The 19387-nt window shown below is 50.3% G+C and overlaps 1 protein-coding gene across 1 annotated transcript; it reads right to left on the reverse strand.

Moving 5' to 3' along the window:
* Position 1: 1 nt before the first annotated feature.
* Eif4ebp1 (eukaryotic translation initiation factor 4E binding protein 1) lies at positions 2 to 18646 on the reverse strand. Its single transcript, XM_048330386.1, has 3 exons — positions 18443 to 18646; positions 4724 to 4903; positions 2 to 450 (listed from the first exon to the last, which is right to left on the reverse strand). Exons 1-3 carry the CDS (start codon positions 18585 to 18587, stop codon positions 419 to 421), a joined length of 357 nt encoding a protein of 118 aa, XP_048186343.1. The 5' UTR covers positions 18588 to 18646; the 3' UTR covers positions 2 to 418.
* Positions 18647 to 19387: the final 741 nt, after the last annotated feature.

A 19387-nucleotide genomic window follows, 5' to 3' on the forward strand; every position in this document is an offset into this window, starting at 1 on the left:
GTGTTATCACGTGGAGTTGCAAAGAGCTCAGACAGGGCCAAGTCACTTGGCCCAGTAGTAAAGGGGGAATTTATTTCCTATCTCAGGGAAAGAAGTAGATGGGAACGTTCCCAGGTGCCCCAATTTAAGAAGGGGTACACCCAGAGGATGGGACTGGAAGAGCCAGATGATCATTCAGAAGAGCTCCTCTGTGTCTAATTCCTGGCAGGTGGTTGCAGGGTGTAGGCTACCCCTTTGGGGTAGCAGCTCCTGCACCAACGGAGGCAAAAGGAGGTATGTGCTGGTGTTCACAAAGAGGAAGGGGAGCGGGTGCCCTGAGTGAGAGGGCAAGGCTGGGTGGCCGACCCCACAACGGAACTCTCCTCCTGAGAAGGGCCTGAGGGGCTCAGAAGCACCGCTCCATTCGACGGCTGGTCCCTTAAATGTCCATCTCAAACTGTGACTCTTCTCCTGTGGGAAGAAGAGACAGAAGGTGGGTAAACCAGGGGAAAACGAGGATACTCACATCTTAAAAGTCTCTTCTGTTCTCCCACGAGAAGAGCAGGAGCCAGACTCATGCTACTCAGGAGAGCAGTGGCAGCTGGAACGAAGCTAGGAATCCTTCCAGTTCAGGCCCAGAGCTTCCATGGCTAGCTGTGCACTTTCCCAATCTCAAAACAAAGAGCAAAGATTAGGCTGCCTCATAGGAAGATCACAGTTCTGAATTTTCTAATTAAAAAAATATATATAGGGCTGGGAATGTGGCTTAGTGGTAGGGTGCTTGCCTAGCATGCATGAGCCCTGGGTCTGATTCCTCAGCGCCGCTTAAACAGCAAAAGCGGGAAGCGGCACTGTAGCTCCAAGTGGTAGAGTGCTAGCCTTGAATAAATACAGAGAGGCTCAGGGACAGTGCTCAGTCCTCAAGTTCAAGCCCCAGGGCTAGAAAACAAAAACAAAACAAATGAATTACAGAACTCAAGAGAAAAAGGATGAAAAAGTGCAGCAGTGGAGCTCACTGGGCACTGATGAAAGTGAGCTATACAACTTGTGGGTGGAGATGGGAGGGGGGGACTGGAAGAGAAGGAGGGAAAGGAAGACACCGTACCAAAGGAAATGTACTCATTACCTGACTCATGTAACTGTAGTCCCTCTGTGCATCACCTTTATAATAACAAAGTGTACTAATTAAAAAACTACAAATGAATGGCTACTCTTAATTTTAATTGTGTATGTGTGTGTGTGTTGGTTCTGGGCTTTCCTGTCCATACTGGCTTTGAACTGCAATCCTCAGATCTAAGCCTCCTGAGTAGCTAGGATTCCAGACATGAGCCACTAGTGCTTAACCTGATGTTATTTTTCATTTTATTTTTTGTTGGTATTGGGCTTTGAGGTCTTGCTCAGCTTTCTTGCTTATGGCTGGTACTCTAACAGAGACATGCCTCTAGCCTAGCTTTTTGCTGGCTTTGTCTTTATGGGGCAGCTGGAGCTTGAACTCAAGAGCTATTTTGTTCAAAACTGGAGCTCTACCACTTGAGCCATCCTTTCACTTATGGTTTTTTGCTGGCTAATTGGAGATGAGTCCCTCTGCTAGTTTCGAGTCTTAATGCCGAGATCTCAGCCTCCTGAGGATTACAGGCATACATTTCCAGTGCCTGGCTTGCTATTTTGCTTTTTGTTTTTGTTGGTCATAGGGTTTGAACTGAAGGCCTGGGTGCTATTTCTGAGCTTTTTCCACTCAGGGCTAGTGCTCTACTGCTTTGAGCCACAGCTCTACTTCCCGCTGGTTATTTTTTGAAGATAAAAACTCATGGAGGGATTGGGGATGTGGCTTAGTGGTAAAGTACTTGCCTAGTATGTATGAAGCCCTGGGTTCAATTCCTCAGCACCACATAAACAGAAAACAGTGCCAGAAGTGGCGCTGTGACTCAAGTTGTAGAGTGCTAACCTTGAGCAAAAAGAAGTCGGGGACAGTGTTCAGGCCCTGAGTTCAAGCCCCAGGACTGGCAAAAAAAAAAAAAAAAAAAAAAAAAAAAAAAGAAGGAAGGAAGGGAGGGAAGGAGGGAGGGAGGGAGGAAAGAAGGAAGGAAAAAAAGAAGGAAGGAAGGAAGGAAGGAAAAACCTCATGGATTGTTTTTGCCTGGGCTAGGTCTTGATTGATTTTCTAAGCCTCAGCCTCCTGAGTAGCTAGGATTATAAGCATGAGGCACAGGTACCCAGTTATCCTTTTTTTTTCCCCCCCAGTCCTGGGCCTTGGACTCAGGGCCTGAGCACTGTCCCTGGCTTCTTTTTGCTCAAGGCTAGCACTCTGCCACTTGAGCCACAGCACCACTTCTGGGCCGTTTTCTATATATGTGGTGCTGGGGAATCGAACCCTGGGCTTCATGTATAGGAGGCAAGCACTCTTGCCACTAGGCCATATTCCCAGCCCCAGTTATCCTTTTTCTTTTACTCACAAGACAATATTGTAAGGTTTGCCTCAAAGGAAACAGGCTACATGGTTCAAGCAGAAAAGTTTATTGGGGGGAGAGCAAACTGGCAGCCTGCACACACAAGGTGGAGGCATGAGGAGACAGAGGAGAAGGAAGAAGAGGAGAGAAAGAAAAGTTATCCTTTTTTTAAAAATAGATAATTTTGTTACTATTTTCGTTGTTGTTATTTATGTTATAAGGAATTGAACCCAGGACCTCATGCATGCTAGGCAAGCACTTTACTAATTCTCAGGGCCCCCCCCCTTTTTTTTTTTGCTCATCCCGGGGCTTAAACTCAGGGCCTGGGCTCTGTCCCTGAACCTGTCTGTGCTCAAGGCTAGTACTATACCACTCGAGCTACAGCACCATTTCCCCCAGCTTTTTTCATTTTTATTTTTATTTTTGCCAGTCCTGAGGCTTAAACTCAGGGCCGAGGCTCAAGACTAGCACTCTACCGCTTGAGCCAGAGTCATTTCTGCCTTTTCCTGTGGTGCTGAGGAATCAAACAGCCCCTGCCCCCAACCCCCTTCTTTAAGTTCACTTTTTTCAGGTAGGCTCTTACTATGTGTCCCAGGGCGGCCTGGACCTTGTGATCCTCCCGCTTAAGCCACCTACGTGCTAGAATTACAGGCATGTGCCACTATGCCCAGCTAGCTCACTTGTGACTATTTAAAGCAACTTCAAACACAAAAATATATGTCCTATAAGGCATAGTTCCAATTGCCCGTGGAAAGGCTTGTCCTTGTAGTAAATAAAGCAGTTAACGGACAATTCAGTCACTATTCTTTCTCCACTAACATTTCCAAGCAATTCATACTGTAGGAGTTTTGGGGTTCTGTTTTTGCTTTTACATGGGACTGTCTCAGTCATGGTCTCCCGGGTGATGACAGTTTCACGGTCCTAGACAGTAAGATGCCTGCTCTGGCCCTCACACAGGGAAAACATTAGTCTCTTCTTGTAGTTGTGTGTTCACAAGTATGAGTCCAAGGCGAGAGCTTGTTGTTTTGTTGTTGCGTTTTCCCCTGTGCTGGTTACTGGGGCTTGAAATCAGGACCGTGTGATCTCCTTTAGCTTTTTACTGCTGAAAGCTGGTGCTCTATCACTTGAGTCACACCTCCACTTCCGGCTCTTTGCTGAGAACTTGTCTCAGGAATTTTTCTCTCAGCTCTCAGCGTCTTCAGTAGCTAGGATTCCAGGTGGGAGCCACTGCTGCTATCCAGTTAAACAAAATGAAACGGTGTCTTACCTTTCACTCACCCTATGCTAAAAACTGCGTGGCCTACCGGGCTTGTTTTTGTTACAGGTCAAAGCAGCTCTAGGAACTTCGGGTGAAGAAGATGTGCAAGAGGGGGACAACCTTTAGGTAGTGGTGAGTTGGTGGTTTCTATCCTCAATGGCATCTTGGGTTTGAAGAAAAAAACTAGAGGTAAGAGGCAGTCACTGAATGATTGTATCCCTGAGCAAATGGCAGGTGACCACGCTAAGCACCTGTCTGTTGCTCTCTGCAGGTGTCCATATCCACCCTCCTAACAGATCCTCTGAGCCTAGGACACAAAGGCAACTGCTGCCTGTCTTGGGTTCTGGGGTTCCCAAGGTAATTTATGAATCACATCCTGCAGCGCCAGGCGGATGGATTCTGCTGCTGTCAGCATGGCAGGTGCAGCCCTAGGCCCCCAGCTGCTTCCGGCCTGGGCCTTCTGAGTGAAAGGTCAGCAGGTTCCACAGGACCCAAGTGCTTCGGCAGCGTCCTCCTGCTGAGGAGAGCTCGGAGGTTCTGGCCGGCCAGTCTCTGTGCCACAAAGGGCACATTCACCCTGGCTGCCGCTCTGAGTACCTGAGAGTTGGGGACACCAGGAAGGACATAGCTGTGAAATGTCAAAGCCCCAGAGACAACAGGGCTCATTGTTTCAGCTCCTCTTCATGAATGATCCATTAAAGGACTCTCACTCACCCTGCCAAGAGGTACCCGGATATATTTCTTATCTTACAGACATGTGACTTCCTAGAGGGCAAGAACACGGGGCCTTTGGTGAGTTGTCTCCCGTGCACAAGGGCGATCATTATTTGGGGACAATTATATGGAGCATGTTTATCAAAGTTTGGGATGCCACTGTCATTTCAGTTAAGCACTAATTACACTGCCGGGTGGTGCCAAGTCAGCGTTCTGAGGGTCCTCGGGCCCCATTCCAGAGGCAAGCTGACTAGAGAGAGCAGGCGCGTCAGGATCCCCCGTGCCTGAATTCCCCCGAGGACCAAGGCAGAACCTGGCCGCTCACCGGTCACCCGCTTTTCTTCTGGGCTGCTGGGCAGGTGGGTTTGGCTGGCTTCCACGGGCGGCTCATCACTGGTAGGACTGGTGACCCCAGGAATGGTTGGCAGGTCCCTCGGGGGCGTTTTGGCCACAGGTGAGTTCCGACACTCCATCAGGAATTTGCGGTCATAGATGATCCTGGTTCCTGGAAAGGCACGGGGAGGATGGCAACGTCACTGTGAGCTCCCTGCCTGGAGTTTTCCATTCCTGGAGCAGAAGCAGCAGGTTGTCTTAGACACTCTGGACCAAGAAGGACTGCGGCTCTCTAGGGCCTGGCCCCAGCAGGCCTTGGTAGTCCTTCACTTGGGGTGACTGACCTCAGGGCTGGACTAGATGTCCAGAAGAGAAACTCAACAACTCACGCAACACAAACTAGTGACCATTTTTCCTGCCTGGGATGTGTGGAGAAGTGAGGAGAAGAAAAGACAGGCAGGCTCTTCCAGCCCCACAAAGGGATCAGTGAGCTGGGCGCAGGTGGCTCGCGCTGGTAATCCTAGCTACTCAGGAGGCTGAGATCTGAGGACCATGGTTTGAAGCCAGTCCATGCAGGAAAGTCCTGAGACTCTTATCCTCAATTACTCCAAAAATGCTTAAGTGGAGATGTGACTCAAGCAGTAGAGTGCTAGCCTTGAGCACAAAAGCTCAGGGACAGTGAGCAGGCCCTTAGTTCAAGCCCCAGGACCAGGAAGCCAGCTTTTTTCCTCTCACACATCCATACCCCCCCCCCCCCCACACACACATAAGCTTCTCAGTGCGTTGTCAGCTTTTCTTTCTCTCTCACACTCACACACACACACACACACGCGTGTGTGCACTTCTCATTGGGTTGGTCAGCCTTTCTCTCTCTCACGCCTGGCCCCACATTTCAGGGTTTGCATGTTTTGTCCCATTTTTCTTCCTTTGGTGTCGGTCCCAGAGGTTGATTTCAGGGCCTGGGTGCTGTCCCTGAGCTTTTTTGCTCAAGGCTGGTGCTCTACCACTTGAGTCACAGCCCCGATTCGGGTTTTTTTTTTGGATGTTAACGTGATAACAGTCTCACAGACCCTCCTGCCCCAGATGGCATTGAACATCCATGCTCAGCCACCTAAGTAGCTAGGACTATAGGTGTGAGCTGCACTGCCAAGCCTCCTCTCTTCATTCTCCTTTCACGACGTGTTTTACCCTCCAGTCCCACGAGTTGATTCTCTGATCACTAATCCACACACAGGACGCTCCTATGTGTAGCTGCCTAAATGCCATAAAAAGGAGCATTTCCCCAAGCAGAGTGGACCCCAGGGTCTTGGTGGAGAGAGCTGGTGCATGAGGGTTTTCATGTTTTGCCCTGGCCTCTAATGCAGGAGAAGATACTGATCTTTTAACACCTCCAAAGCATTTGCTGACCGCTTCTCTTGTTGTGAGCCAGCCTGAGCCTCCCACAGGTAAACAAATCTAGCTGCAATTTAAAAGCTCTCTGCCACTGTGTATCTTTTTATAGTTGCCTTCTATTTATGGCAAGCTAATCTAGTTTTCTATATACAGTGGTATCGTTCCCTTTTTAATATATGATGTGATATATTTTATATTCTGTAAGCTCTATTATACAATCTTATATAACATATAAAATATAGTAAAAATTAAAATGAAGAGACTAAGATGATAGAGAAATATTAAAGCTATGCACAACTAGAATTCAAAGGATTATCATGAATGTCGGGGTGAGGGTGGGGGTAAGCTCAGTAGCACAGCATTTGCCTAGCATGTAAGAGAAGCTTTGGGATTCATTCCCAGTAACATACAAAATAAAATAAAAATAAAAAGCCAGCAGGCGTCCTGGCTCAAGTGCCTAGAAAGCACAAGGCCTTTTCTTTTCTTTCTTGCCAGTCCTGGGGCTTGAACTCTGGGCCTGGGCACTGTCCTTGAGCTTCTTTCGCTCAAGGTTAGCACTCTACTACTGAGCCACAGAACCACTTTTGGCTTTTTCTGTGTATGTGGTGCTGAGAAATCAAACCCAGGGCTTCATGCCTGCTAGGCAAGCACTCTAACACTAAGCCACACTCCCAGCCCCAAACAAAACACTTTTGTGTGCTAGTCCACACTCAGGGTCTGAGCACTGTGCCTGACCTTCTTTGCTCAAGGTTGGTGTTCTACCACTTAAGCCACAGCTCCATTTCTGTTTTTTTCATGGCTTACCGAAGATGAGTTTCCTAGAGGCTTTCCTGTCTAGGCTGGCTTCAAACTGCAATCCTCAGATCTTAGCCTCCTGAATAGCTAGGATTACAGGTGTGAGCCACTAGTGCCCACAATTTTTTTTTTTAAGTCAAAAAGTTGCAGATGGGCCATCAATAACCTGCATTGGGAACCATAATTTCAGGTTCTCAGGAATGCCTGAGTGAACTCTCTGAGGGATTTGTTGAGTGGTATTCCAATGGTGGGAACAGGAAAGCTGCTAGGTAACCATACACCGGCCATTGCCCTATCTGACCCAGGCCCTGCAGATCCCTTTGGTTTTGCTCCCCACACCCAGCCAGAAATCCAACAATGCTTAAGCCAGTGGCCTTGCTCTCATTATCACCTCACCTCTGCATCTTGGGGGGCACGGCTTTTGTTTTGTGGTGCTGGGGATTGAACCCAAGACCCTACAGGCTAGAGTCATACCACTGAGTTACACTCCCAGCCCTCTGCAGAACTTTTTTTTTTTTTTTTGGTGTTGTCACTTAGCTCGCACTTTCTTCCTTGCTTTCTTTCTCTTTTCCTTCCTTCCTTCCTTCCTTTGACAGAGAATGACTATTAAACTTGGTGCTCCTATTGGGCTCTCTTGGCTTTTTTACTCAAGGTTGGTCCTCTACCATTTGAACTTCACCTTCACTTTGGATTTGTCTCTTGGGTCTGTCTGAGCTGGCTGGCTTCTTGATTCTCAGATCTCAGCTTCCTGAGGAGCTAGGATTATAGACATGAGCCACCAGTGCCTTGTTGAGCACTCTCATGAAAACAAAAATTGTTCAAGAACCTGGAATTGGGCAAAAATAAGAACCTTTCTGAAGAGAGGCCCACCCTCGCACCACTGCATCACTTGAGCTTCTTCCCATGAGCAGAGCTCTTGCAGGGCCCCCTAGCAGCTTACCTGGGAGGAGTACTGAGAGACCAGAGACCCCCTACTTGGCTTTTGTCTCTTCTTTTTTTAAAAAAAAGTAACATATCATTATGTAGCTCAGCTGGCCTCAAACTGACAATTCTCCCGCCTCAGCATCCTGAGAGCTGGGATTACAGGTGTGTTCACCACACCTGGCATCCCATTTGGCTCTTGTAGGTAACATGCTCCTGCATTCACTTGTATCTCTTAATCATCTCTGCATCCTCAGTATTCTGAATCTCCATGGTAGACATTCGTGTACTTTGGTGAGTCCATTTCCACTCATTGCTCTGGGACCTGGGAGAAAGCCAAATAGTCTTCAGCTGCAGGAAACTTTCTTGGTTTATATTCTGGAGAACTCCATTCCCTCCACCCCTGGACCTTAGCTTTATCTTGCTCAAGGTTGGTGTACTCTACCACTTGAGCCACAGCTCCACTTCCAGCTTTTTGGTGGTAAACTGGAGAGGAGTCTTAAAATTCTCTGCCTTAACTGTCTTGAAGAAATAGTTCAGTAGTGTTGAGTACAGTCACACTGCTGTACCATCTGCTGTAGCAATATCTTCACAACTTTTGTATCTTGCAAAACAAACTGTTTACTCATTAACTAACAGCTCCCGTTTTTACTTCCTCTAGCAGCTGCCAGTCACCCTCTACTTTCTATCTCGCTGAAGCCACTACTCTGGCTATTTTATTTGAGATCACACAGTAGTTGTCTTTTTGTGACTGGCTCATTTCACTTAGCCTTATGTCCTAAAGGCTTAATAACATTCCAATACATACCATATTTTCCTAATCTATTCCATCTACCGATGGACATCTGGGTTTATCCCACAATTTGCCATACTACACAACTTCCTCAGTACCACCTACGAGGAAAAAGTGGGAGTCAAAGCAGGGGCCAATTAGAGGGACAGTAAGCAACTCTTTAAAGAGACCAGGGAGGGCTGGGGATATGGCCTAGTGGCAAGAGAGCTTGCCTCGTATACATGAGGCCCTGGGTTCGATTCCCCAGCACCACATATACAGAAAACGGCCAGAAATGGCGCTGTGGCTCAAGTGGCAGAGTGCTAGTCTTGAGCAAAAAGGAAGCCAGGGACAGTGCTCAGGCCCTGAGTCCAAGGCCCAGGACTGGCCAAAAAATAAAAAAATAAAAATAAATAAATAAAGAGACCAGGGAGAGAGAGCAACCTCCATTCTTTCAGCGCCCACAGAATCCAAGAGCCATCATGAACTTGGGTATATCTATTGGGTAGCAGGGTCCTTTGGGTCCTGTGTGTGTGTGTGTGTGTGCGCGCGTGCGCAAGTGCGTATTGGCTCTAGGGCTTGAACTCTGGGCCTTGACACTGTCCCCAAGCTTTATTCCTCAGGGCTTGTACCCTACCACTTGAGCCACAGCTCCACTTCTGGCTTTTTGGTGGTTAACTGGAGGGAAGGCTCTCATAGACTTACCTGCCCCGGCTGGCTTTGAACCACAATCCTCAGATCTCAGCCTCCCGAGTAGCTAGGATTACAGGTGTGAACCACTGGTGCCCAGCTGTCCTTTGGGACTTGAGCTCCACATGTGCCCCAGATTTAGGGACAATTGTATTCTGAAGGCATGCTTTGTACTGGTGGCCATCTGCTTGAGTGCATAAATCAATCCAGGGAGGCCCCCAGGGACCAGTCTTCTCACCTATATAAAACAAGGGTGTTGCACTAGGTTCACATGCGCCTCCTATTTTTAGGATCTCATTGTTGGCAGGTGCAAACAGTGGATATGGAGGTGGAAGTTCTGGGCTAAACCAGGGCTTACACATACTAGTCCTTCAACTCAAGGCCTAGTTTTGTCCTACAAAGGACAATAAAATCCACACCTCACTGGAGCATCAATTGTTCTTTGGCAGCTGGGAGTATATGTGGTCCAGTGGTAGAGTGCTTACCTTGTATGCAACAAACCCCTAGATCTGATCCCCAAGGCAGGAAAATATAAATTTAAAAAAATTGGGGGGGGGGTGTGTGTGAACTGGTCACCAGTGGCTCAAGTTTGTAATCCTAGCTATTCGGGAGGCTGAGATCTGAGAGTGGTGGTTGAAAGCCAGACTGGGCAGGAAAGTCCAGAGGCTCTTATCTCCAATAAACTACCAAAAGCCAGAAGCAGAGCTGTGGCTCAAGTGGTAGAGCACACTAGCAAAAGAAGCTCAGGGACAGCATCTAGGTCCAGAGTTCATGCCCTGGGACAGGCATTAAAAACAACAACAAAAAGAAAAGGTGGGGTGGTGGTGATATCTAGAGGGTAAGTCTGATCAGGGTACACTGTATATAGTATAGAAGTATCACAATGAAATCATCCCTTTTGCAAATAATATGTTAGGAAACAATCTTTAGTGAGACCTTGACAGTTAAGAAAGAAAAAACAAGCAAGGACATCACGTTGGAGAAGGTATGTACAGCTGCACAACTACAGAAAAGTCACAGGAAGCCTCCTGGAGGCCACAAAGCACAAACACAGGGACTGCAGGGGTGGGTGTCTGGATTTTCCCGTGCGGTGCACACAGCCATCCCCATTGTCACCCATCAGCCCGGTGGGCTTGCGCTCACAGCCTGACCACTGCCAACTGGACCTGCAGATGAGGAAATGGAGGGTCAGAAGTCCCCTCACTGGTGCAGAGGACACCAGGCTGCCTTCAACATTATCTACCGTTGAAACCAGCAAGGCACGGTCAGGAGCTGCACCAGGCATTGAGCGCTTGCCTTACACGCGTGAGGGCTATGTTTCTATTAAAGAAAATAAAAAGCACAAGCAGCAAGGCAGACGGGGACAGCACTGTTCGGCCAATGCTCTGCTGAGAACACTAAGGCAGGCTTTTGGCTGTCCAGGACAGAATGTTCTCACGGAGACCCCTGCCTTGCCCTTCCCCCTGCAGTGCCCACACTCGGCTGCCGGATGTGAGTCTGGAAATGGAGCCAAGTTGGCCTCTCACTTTCCCCTGGGCCACCCCTGGCAGAAGCACGCTTCCCGGGAACAGGCACCGGGCTTAGCAGGAGACAAGGATGGAATTCCTAGAACTGCTGATCCCATTCCAGGGAAAGGGGGAACATTTCACCCCAGGGTGGGGTGGCCTGAATGCTAGTGCTCAGAAGGAAGTATTCTGTGTGCCTAACAAATACTCTGGATGTGTTTAAATCCAGTGCTGAGCAGTGTCTTTCTGTAGGCCTCTTCCCCTCCATTCCACTGGGCCAGAAAGAACCAACTGCATAGGGTCACATGCTTGTTGGGCAATCTTCTATGTGTACGTGCAAGTACACAGGCTTGAACTTTCAGATGGCTTTTTCACTCAAGGCTGGTGCTCTACCACTTGAGCCACAGCTCCACTCTGGCTTTTTACTGGATAACTGAAGGTAAAGTCTGGTGGACTTTTTTGCCCAGGCTGGCTTTGAACCAAGATCCTTAGATCTCAGCCTCCTGAATACCCAGGTGTGAGCCACTAGCATTCGGCTCGGCAGTCTTTTTCAAGAAGAGGAACAGACTGGCAAAGGAGGAAATCTTGGTAATGGAAGCAAAGCAGCCCAGCCCCAAATATTTCTTCATTTCTGGCCCAATAAGCCTGGCAAAGAGAACCCAGATCCTGACATTTCTCAGGGGCTAGGAATCTTAAGAAACTACTAGATGCCAAGTGGGGGCAAACAGTCAGGGCTTGTGGCTCCTTAGTGTCCCGACACATGAAGGAACAGGTGGGTTAATTTGAAAATGAAGCAGAAAAGACAAGGCTTTTATATAGACTTTCAGAAGAAAACAGTGGTTGCCAAGTGCTTTCTCCTTTTCTAATTTCTCCTCAAACACTTCAAAACACACTTGTGCAGAGAGGGGTGACAGCACTTGAAACTCATCTTCCCTAACAAGCAGCACTGGCTGCCTCCTTGGATATGTGGACTGACCAGGCTGGGGGCTCATTTGCACTCCCCCCAAAAACTCATTTGTTGAAGCCCAACCCCTAGTACCAAAATAGGACTATATTTGGAGGTCAGCTCTACACAAGGCCCCAAGGGTAGCACTGATCCAGTCTCACTGGTGTCCTTAGGAGAGAAGGAACGTAGACAGACACACAGACACACAGACACACACAGACACACACACACACACACACACACGACCATATAAAGACACAAAGAAAAGCTGGGCATCCAGAAGGAGCTGGACCTCAACAAGGAAGCAACTCCACTTTGATTTCTAGCCATCAGAACAGCAAGAAAAGTTTGTTGTTAAAACCACCAAGGGGGCTGGGAATGTGGCTTAGTAGTAGAGTGCTTGGCTAGCATGCATGAAGCCCTGAGTTTGATTCCTCAGCACCACATACACAGAAAAGTCTGGGAGTGGAATGTGGCTCAAGTAGTAAAGCGCTAGCCTTGAGCAAGAAGCCAGGGACAGTGTTCAGGCACTGAGTTCAAGCCCAGGACTGGCACAAACCAGCAAACAAACAGTAAGAAGCTAGACATTGTGACTCACACCTGCAAATAGGAAGGCTGATATTTGAGGATCACAGTTCAATGCCAGCCCAGACAGAAAAGTCCATGAGACTCTCATCTCCAATTAACCACCAAAAAGTGGCTCAAGTGGCACAGCACCAGCCTTGAGTGGAAAAAGTCAGAAGCCCAAGTACATATAGAAAGAGGAGGGGAGGGGAGGAAAAGGGAGAGGAAGGGAAGGGAAAGGAGAGGAGAAAGGAGAAAAGAAAAAAAGCCAGCCACCCAAACTGGAATATTTTGTTAGGGCAGTTGCTGCAAACTAACATAGGTCAACTAGAGTTTCCCTTTTACTACACACAAAGAATTTTAAAAGCCTGGCACACATGCCTGTAATCCTAGCCTGCTGGAGGCCTAGTCTAGCTCGGGCTACACAGGGAGACCTTGCCTCAAAAAACAAAACAAAGGAATAAAAGAAAACAAAAACACATTTACATAAACACAAATATTATACCTTGTTCTTTTTTTTTTTGCCAGTCCTGGGGCTTGGACTCAGGGCCTGAGCACTGTCCCTGGCTTCTTTTTTGCTCAAGGCTAGCACTCTACCACTTGAGCCACAGCGCCACTTCCAGCTTTTTCTGTTTATGTGGTGCTAAGGAATCAAACCCAGGGCTTCGTCCATGCTAGGTAAGCACTCTACCACTAAGCCATATTCCCTGCCTACCCTTACACCTTGTTCTTTTGCCAGGGATTGAACCTTGAGCCTCATATATGCTAAGCCTACCATATTCCACTGGGCTGCAACCCTCCCTACCCCGCTCCCCCGGCGCCATGCTTCTTTTTCTTTAAGGCAGGAGACCTGGTTTTTAACCTCCACACAGTATATGCTTCCAAATCAAAGCTCTGAACCAACTGTGGTCTGGTATTCTCATTCCTATCCCCTTTTGGACTGCTGGGTGCAGAAACTTGACTCCAACCAATTACCCGTGTCCAGAGAATCCAGGCCTTTAACTGGATGTGCAGGGCAGGAAAGCAAGTGTGGGCTGTCTGGCTAAGTTCCCAAGGCCTGGCGGGCAAACACTAGGAGGAGGCAGGCTTAGTGGGAGGAGTGAGAGAAGGCGTGATACAGTACAATGCATTGCCCAGTGTCTCGGCAGCCTGGCCACCGTAAGGTCCGCCTCCTATATGGTTGGCTATGTCATGCTGGACACAGGCCTTGAACATGAGGCATGAGGCCTGACTCAATGTTTTCAGGAAGGTTGTCACTGTTCTTAAAGCAACAACTGATTCAGAGTCTTGTGATTCTGGCTTCTATACCTGGACGGTTCTACTGGCTACACAGCAACACTAATAGCAAATTCCCTCTAAGGACTACTCTTTGAGATTTTATACTTCTAAAACCATGGACCCTGTAATTGCCTATTCCTATTTTCCTTGTGATTCCTCTCATTCAATGCAGTTACCCCTCCTCGGGAGTGAATAAAATATGAATGAATAAAATGCCAGGGCCTGGGTGCTGTCCCTGAGCTTTTTTTGTTCAACACTGTGTTTAATTGGAGATAGAAGTCTCATGGACTTTCCTGCCTGGGCTGGTTTTCAACCACAATCTTTAGGTGGATCTCAGCCTCCTGAGTAGCTAGGATTACAGGTGTGAGCCACCGGTGCTCAACTCACCTCCTCTTGAAGCAGGGTTGCCTCTCACACTTGCTCTAGTAAAATACATCATAAGTGAAGCCACGGCCTGTCTAAACCTGGCCTTGGAAACTGCTAGCCTAAATGATTTAAGCCAAAGAGAACAGAGGGAGCCCCTAACCTTCCAATATGATGGGAAATACTCCAGACTTGTGGGTGGGGCCACCTGGGACCTCCCAGCCCAGGGGATTTTAGCTGCTGACTCTATGAGGCCAGGTGAGTCAGCTCAGGAAAGATCAGCAAAGGATGCCCACCCATATCAAAGCCAAACAGAAGTTAAAAAAAAAAAAATTGTGGCTTAAGTTACCGAGCTGGGAATGGCTTGTTATACAGCACTAGCTAACTGCTACAGTCATTTCTATCAATATCAGTGTTCCTGGGTTGAAGGGAAGGTGGGATCCTCTGGCTTTCTCAATGAGTTTCCAAGGACATAACTATTAGGTTACAAGACCCCACTGTTGCCTGGGTCCCTGCACTTCAGAACACAGGCAGGCAGAAGTTATCTACTCTTCAGGCAGGCAGAAGTTATCTACTCTTGCCTACTCGGCAAACACATAAATAAGCATAGATCTTAGTGACTGAGACAGTGGTCCAGCACTGATCAGCATGCAAAGGCACTTTCATGCCCGCTCACTATCACAGTAACACAAGCATGAAGATTAGCCTCTCAGGCCCTGTACCACTGAGATAACCCCTCCCCCCCCCCCAACTAGCTATATTCCTAAGGGGATGCTTCTATTCCAGGATTTGTTTCAACTGTTCCTCTTCTTCTGAGTTACTGGGACTCAAACCCAGGACCTCACATGCTAGATAAGTGTGCTACCAGTTACATCTTGAGCTCACTGCCTCACCTTTGCACACCAGATCTGGTATTGGACTGTGAAATACAAAGACCAGAGAGACAGCTCTAAGAGGACTTCCTGCCTATAAACACTTATTCACTTACTATGAATCATAATGAAGACCAGGTTATTCCTTTGGCATTTGCACAAGCACAGGAGTTCATCTGCACAAGTAAACATTTTCTTTAGGAGCTGATACCTTCAGAGACAATTCTTTTTTTTTTAATGCTGTTTTTTTCCCTAATTCATTTTCTGTAACATCCAATAAAAGGCCCACATGAGAAAATATTTTAGTAGATGAATATAGTACTATTCTATCTTCCAACGAATTTAGTAATGAGATGGACTCTGTCCCTGAGCTCTTCAGCTCAAGGCTAGAGCTCTACCTCTTGAGCCACAGTGCCACTTCAGGTGTTCTGGTGCTTAAGTGGAGATAAGTTTCACGGACCTTTTCTGACCAGGCTGGCTTTGAACGGGATCCCCAGATCTCAGCCTCCAGAGTTGCTAGGATTCTATGCGTGAGCCACTGATGCTTGGCTACAGGGAAATTTTTTTAAACTCAAATTCTTTCAAATAATAAAGACTTGCCTTGGAGAATGCTGAACACAAAACAAAGCATGCAAACCTCCAATGGCTGTTAAAATCTCCACATAACTCTACCTGTGAGCTCACATTAGGGTGAACACGCACAGAGGGCAAAGTTCTCGCTTCATATTAAACAAGTTCTGTGGTCTTGGGTTTGATCCCCAGCATGAAAAAAATAAATAACACGTACAAAAGTCAAGTGTTGTGTCACTGAAATCCAAGCCCACAAGAATACTCTCGAAGCTTATGGTTCTACTTGAGGTTCAGCCTCCAGGACACTCTTGTCTTCCAAATGCTTTCAAAACAAGGCTTGAGCAGTAGAGTCTGGGGTGCCCCTCCCCCTGGTTATTCTGAAATGAGGAACATTGTTCCAAACATTTTAAAAGGAAGCTCGAGTCAATGTGAGAAACCATTCTTCCTCCCTCACTTTTCCAACCTGTTCACATTAAATGTTCTTAGCAGTCACTTCTCCCCTCTGTGTGAGGGGGCTGGGCACTCAGGGCCCACCCCCTCTCCCAGTCCTGCCGGTTCCAGGCCTGACAGCTGCTCCAGGCTGCCATTAACACCTGCAGCCCTGCCTGCTTATCTTACATTAAACTCACCCAGATACAGGTCTTAGGAATGACTAACACACAAGCAAGCCTTGTGGGCTGCAGGGTCAAACACACAATCTGGAGCTGGAGGACGCAGAAGAAAGGTTTCTGATCAATTCATGTTAAAGTCTTGTTGTCTGGATATTTTCAAAACCAGACACTATAATATACATACAAACAAAAAGAAACGATTTCAGATGTGTACAAAAAAAAACACCCCAAAAACAATCTGAGCACTGGTGGCCCCCTCTTTTTAATCTCAGCCACACAGAAGGCTGAGATCTGAGGATCTTGGTTCAAAGCCAGCACAGGCAAGAAAGTCTATAAGACACTTACCTCCAATTAGCCACCAAAAAGCGGGGTGGGGGGGAATGGAGGGGACTCCAGTGGTAAACTGCCAGCCTTGAGCAAAAAAGTTCAGGGACAGCACATGCACACAATCAAATATTCAATTTGCTTTCAGCAAATTTCTCTTAAATTCTCTGCACACCTCTCCTTAGCTTATGTCCGGTGTGCAGTTCCGGCCCTTGGACTAGAAACCAGAGTCACAGGACAGGGGATGGCGCCCACCAACTGCTGTGTCCCTGCCACCGGGCACAGGCATTTCCAGGCCATTCAGGGCTGGAGGGACTTTGCAAATGTTTTTCACAAGTAAGTGACCGCAGACTTCTTAACTTTATTTGCATAGAATCCATGTTCACCACACTCCTGAAGTCTGTAAAGGTGAGGGAAGTTATGGAAAGTAACTGGAATTCCTGAGAGTTAAGAATGTGGCAGATGGAGCTACCCAGAAGAGCCTTAGAAATGCAATCTCAGATTCCAGTTAGACCCACAAAATCAAAATCTGCATCTAAGTAGGGGGAGGGAACCGGATTAGAAACAGTGTGATTGTGATCCAGGTACACCATTGGTGGGTATGGAAGTAGCTCGTTGAAACACTTCTGTACAATTAGTGTGTGCACTAATAATAAGTGTCTCTTCCCCCGAGTTGTCCCCCCCAGGAACTGGTGGAGTGTGACCTTTCTCACTAGGTCAGGCTTCTCGCCCTGGGTGAGGAAGGGGTAAGCTGTGATCTGGTAAGAGATTCCAGGGTTGGGCTGAGGCAAATGAGGCGCACCGATCTCTCTTGGTTATGTATCAACTGTGTGCTCCACCAAGCTCCCTGCACTGCTGGCTTCCATCCCCGTCCACTTCAAAACCGGACATTACATGGAGGTAAAAACCTTCAAAGGAGGGCGGGGGGGTCCTCTTAGGATGAGCCAATCCCTCATTTCCAGCCCCAAGTGCGAAGTGGGCCAGAGTTCTTGACTATTGACCCACCTGACCAACCTCTCCATCCCCATCCAACAACCAAGGAGGCAAAAAAGGGGTACCAGAGCCTTCAGACCAGCCTTGGAGCTCACCTCAAACAAACAGATTCACAGTTTCACTGGAAAGAGCTCCAAAATTGACAGGAAACGCTCTGCTAAAGTCATCAGGATGAGACACAGGGAAAAGCACAATTCTACAAGGCCAAGGAACAAGAATTCAAGCCGTGGGTTTGCAAAGAGTGCTGGGACCATGTCCTTGGCTCATTTCTAATAAAAGGAGCCCGATTCCCCCTCTTCTACCTCGTTCCGTCTGGGGGACACGGGGCACCGGAGACCCGCGGGCCAGCTCGGGGGCCTCCGCACGGTGCTCCGTCCACCGAGAGGCCGGGCAGGACGCCAGGGACGCCAGGACCCGGGCACTGGCCGCGCGGGCAAGGTGGCGGGGCGACCGCCCAGGGAAATCCAGCGTGTGGCCAGGCCTCGGGGCGGCCCCGGGGAGGGGAGAGGGCCGACGAGGGTGGGGCCGGGCGGGGAGCCGCGGGGATTTCATCATGCAAACCGGCGGGCGGTTTCATCAGCGCCCGGGCGTCGGGGCTCCGGGGCTGGGAGGGAACGCCGGGCTCCCGGAGGCAGCCCCGATCCCCGGTCCCCGACCCGCGCCAGCTCGGCTTCCTCTTCCTCCCCAGCCCCCGGCGCAGGACGTGTTTTCCTGCACGCGGCGCGTGGCCCCTGCGGCGGACCCCACTCCGGGAAGTGGGGACGGCGCCCCGGGCGCCCGGGGGGCACCGCCCTCCGCCTCCGGCCCCCGGCCGAGACGAGCCCGCCTCACGCAGAGCTCTGCGGGGGACGCCGATGTCCCCGGCGGCGCGCGCCCGCGGCTCCAGGCCATGGACGGGTTGGGCCGCCCAGAGCGCCCGCTCGCGCTCCGAGCCGCCCCGGGCACTCGTGTGCGCGGAGAGGCTGCTCCTCCCGGGACCAGCCCGGCCCCGGACCACGCGCGCGGACACCCAGAAGGCAGGCCCAGGGGGCGGCCAGCTCCGCGCCCCTCGCCGCCGGACACTCACGGAGCGCTCCGTCCGGGCCCCCACCCCCGTCCCCGGAGCCCGCGCCTACCTCCCGGGGTGGTGCTGAAGAGCGTGCCGCCGGGGGTGGTGCTGTAGTCCCCGGGCGGCAGCTGCACGCCGTCGCCGAGGACCACCCGGCGGGTGGCGGGGATGGCCCGGCTCGGGGTCTGGCTGCAGCTGCTGCCCCCGGACATGTCTCCCGCACGCGGCCCTGCGACCCGCCTTCGGCCCGCCCGCGCCACGCCGAGCGGGGTCCCGCAGCGGCCGCCCCCGGCCCGCCTCTTCCGCCTCGCTCCACGCCCCCTGGGACGTGTAGTCCGCGCCGCCCCGCGGAGCTGCCCGCCGCGCGCGTGCCTTCCTCCGGCCGCGGGGAGACCGGCATCCCGGGGTCCCTCCCGGCCGCTGGGGGAGCCCGGGGCCCGCCGCGCGCGCGCCTTCCTCCGGCCGCCGGGAGGACCCGGCCAGCGCACGGGACCCCCCGCGGCGCCCCCCGGCCGGGCCTGGGCAGGTCGCGGTGAAGCGGGTTCGTCCCTCCGGGTTGGTGTCTGCGCCCCGCTTGGGATCCCTGCTGGCCCGGCCGACTCACTGGAAAGGACCCCCAGCCTCCGCCGGGCACACCCCTGGCTTCAGGGAGGGGAATCTGCCCGGGTCGGCATTCCCGAGGAACAAAGCGAGCACCCGCCGTTATGGGGGTCGGGGCGGGGGGGTGGGGGGGAGTGGGGAACAACCGATCCCCTGCCTCCTACAGGCGCGGAATTGGAGAGAGGAAAAAGTCTAGAGTTGGGCCGAGAAGCGCCCCGCTGGCCCGGGGTGGGACCGGTGCTCAGCGCCCCGCTGACATGCATTCCAGGCCCAGGCCGGGACTCCGGAGATCCAGCGGTGGAGTAAGAAAGAGGCGGGAGACGATTTTTATTTTATTTTTGTCAGTCTTGGGGCCTGGGCGCTGTCCCGGAGATTTTTCTGTCAAGGCTAACATTCTGCCACGTTGAGCCAC

The sequence above is a fragment of the Perognathus longimembris genome, chromosome 21 (assembly GCF_023159225.1).
Source record: "Perognathus longimembris pacificus isolate PPM17 chromosome 21, ASM2315922v1, whole genome shotgun sequence".
Lineage (NCBI taxonomy): Eukaryota > Metazoa > Chordata > Mammalia > Rodentia > Heteromyidae > Perognathus > Perognathus longimembris.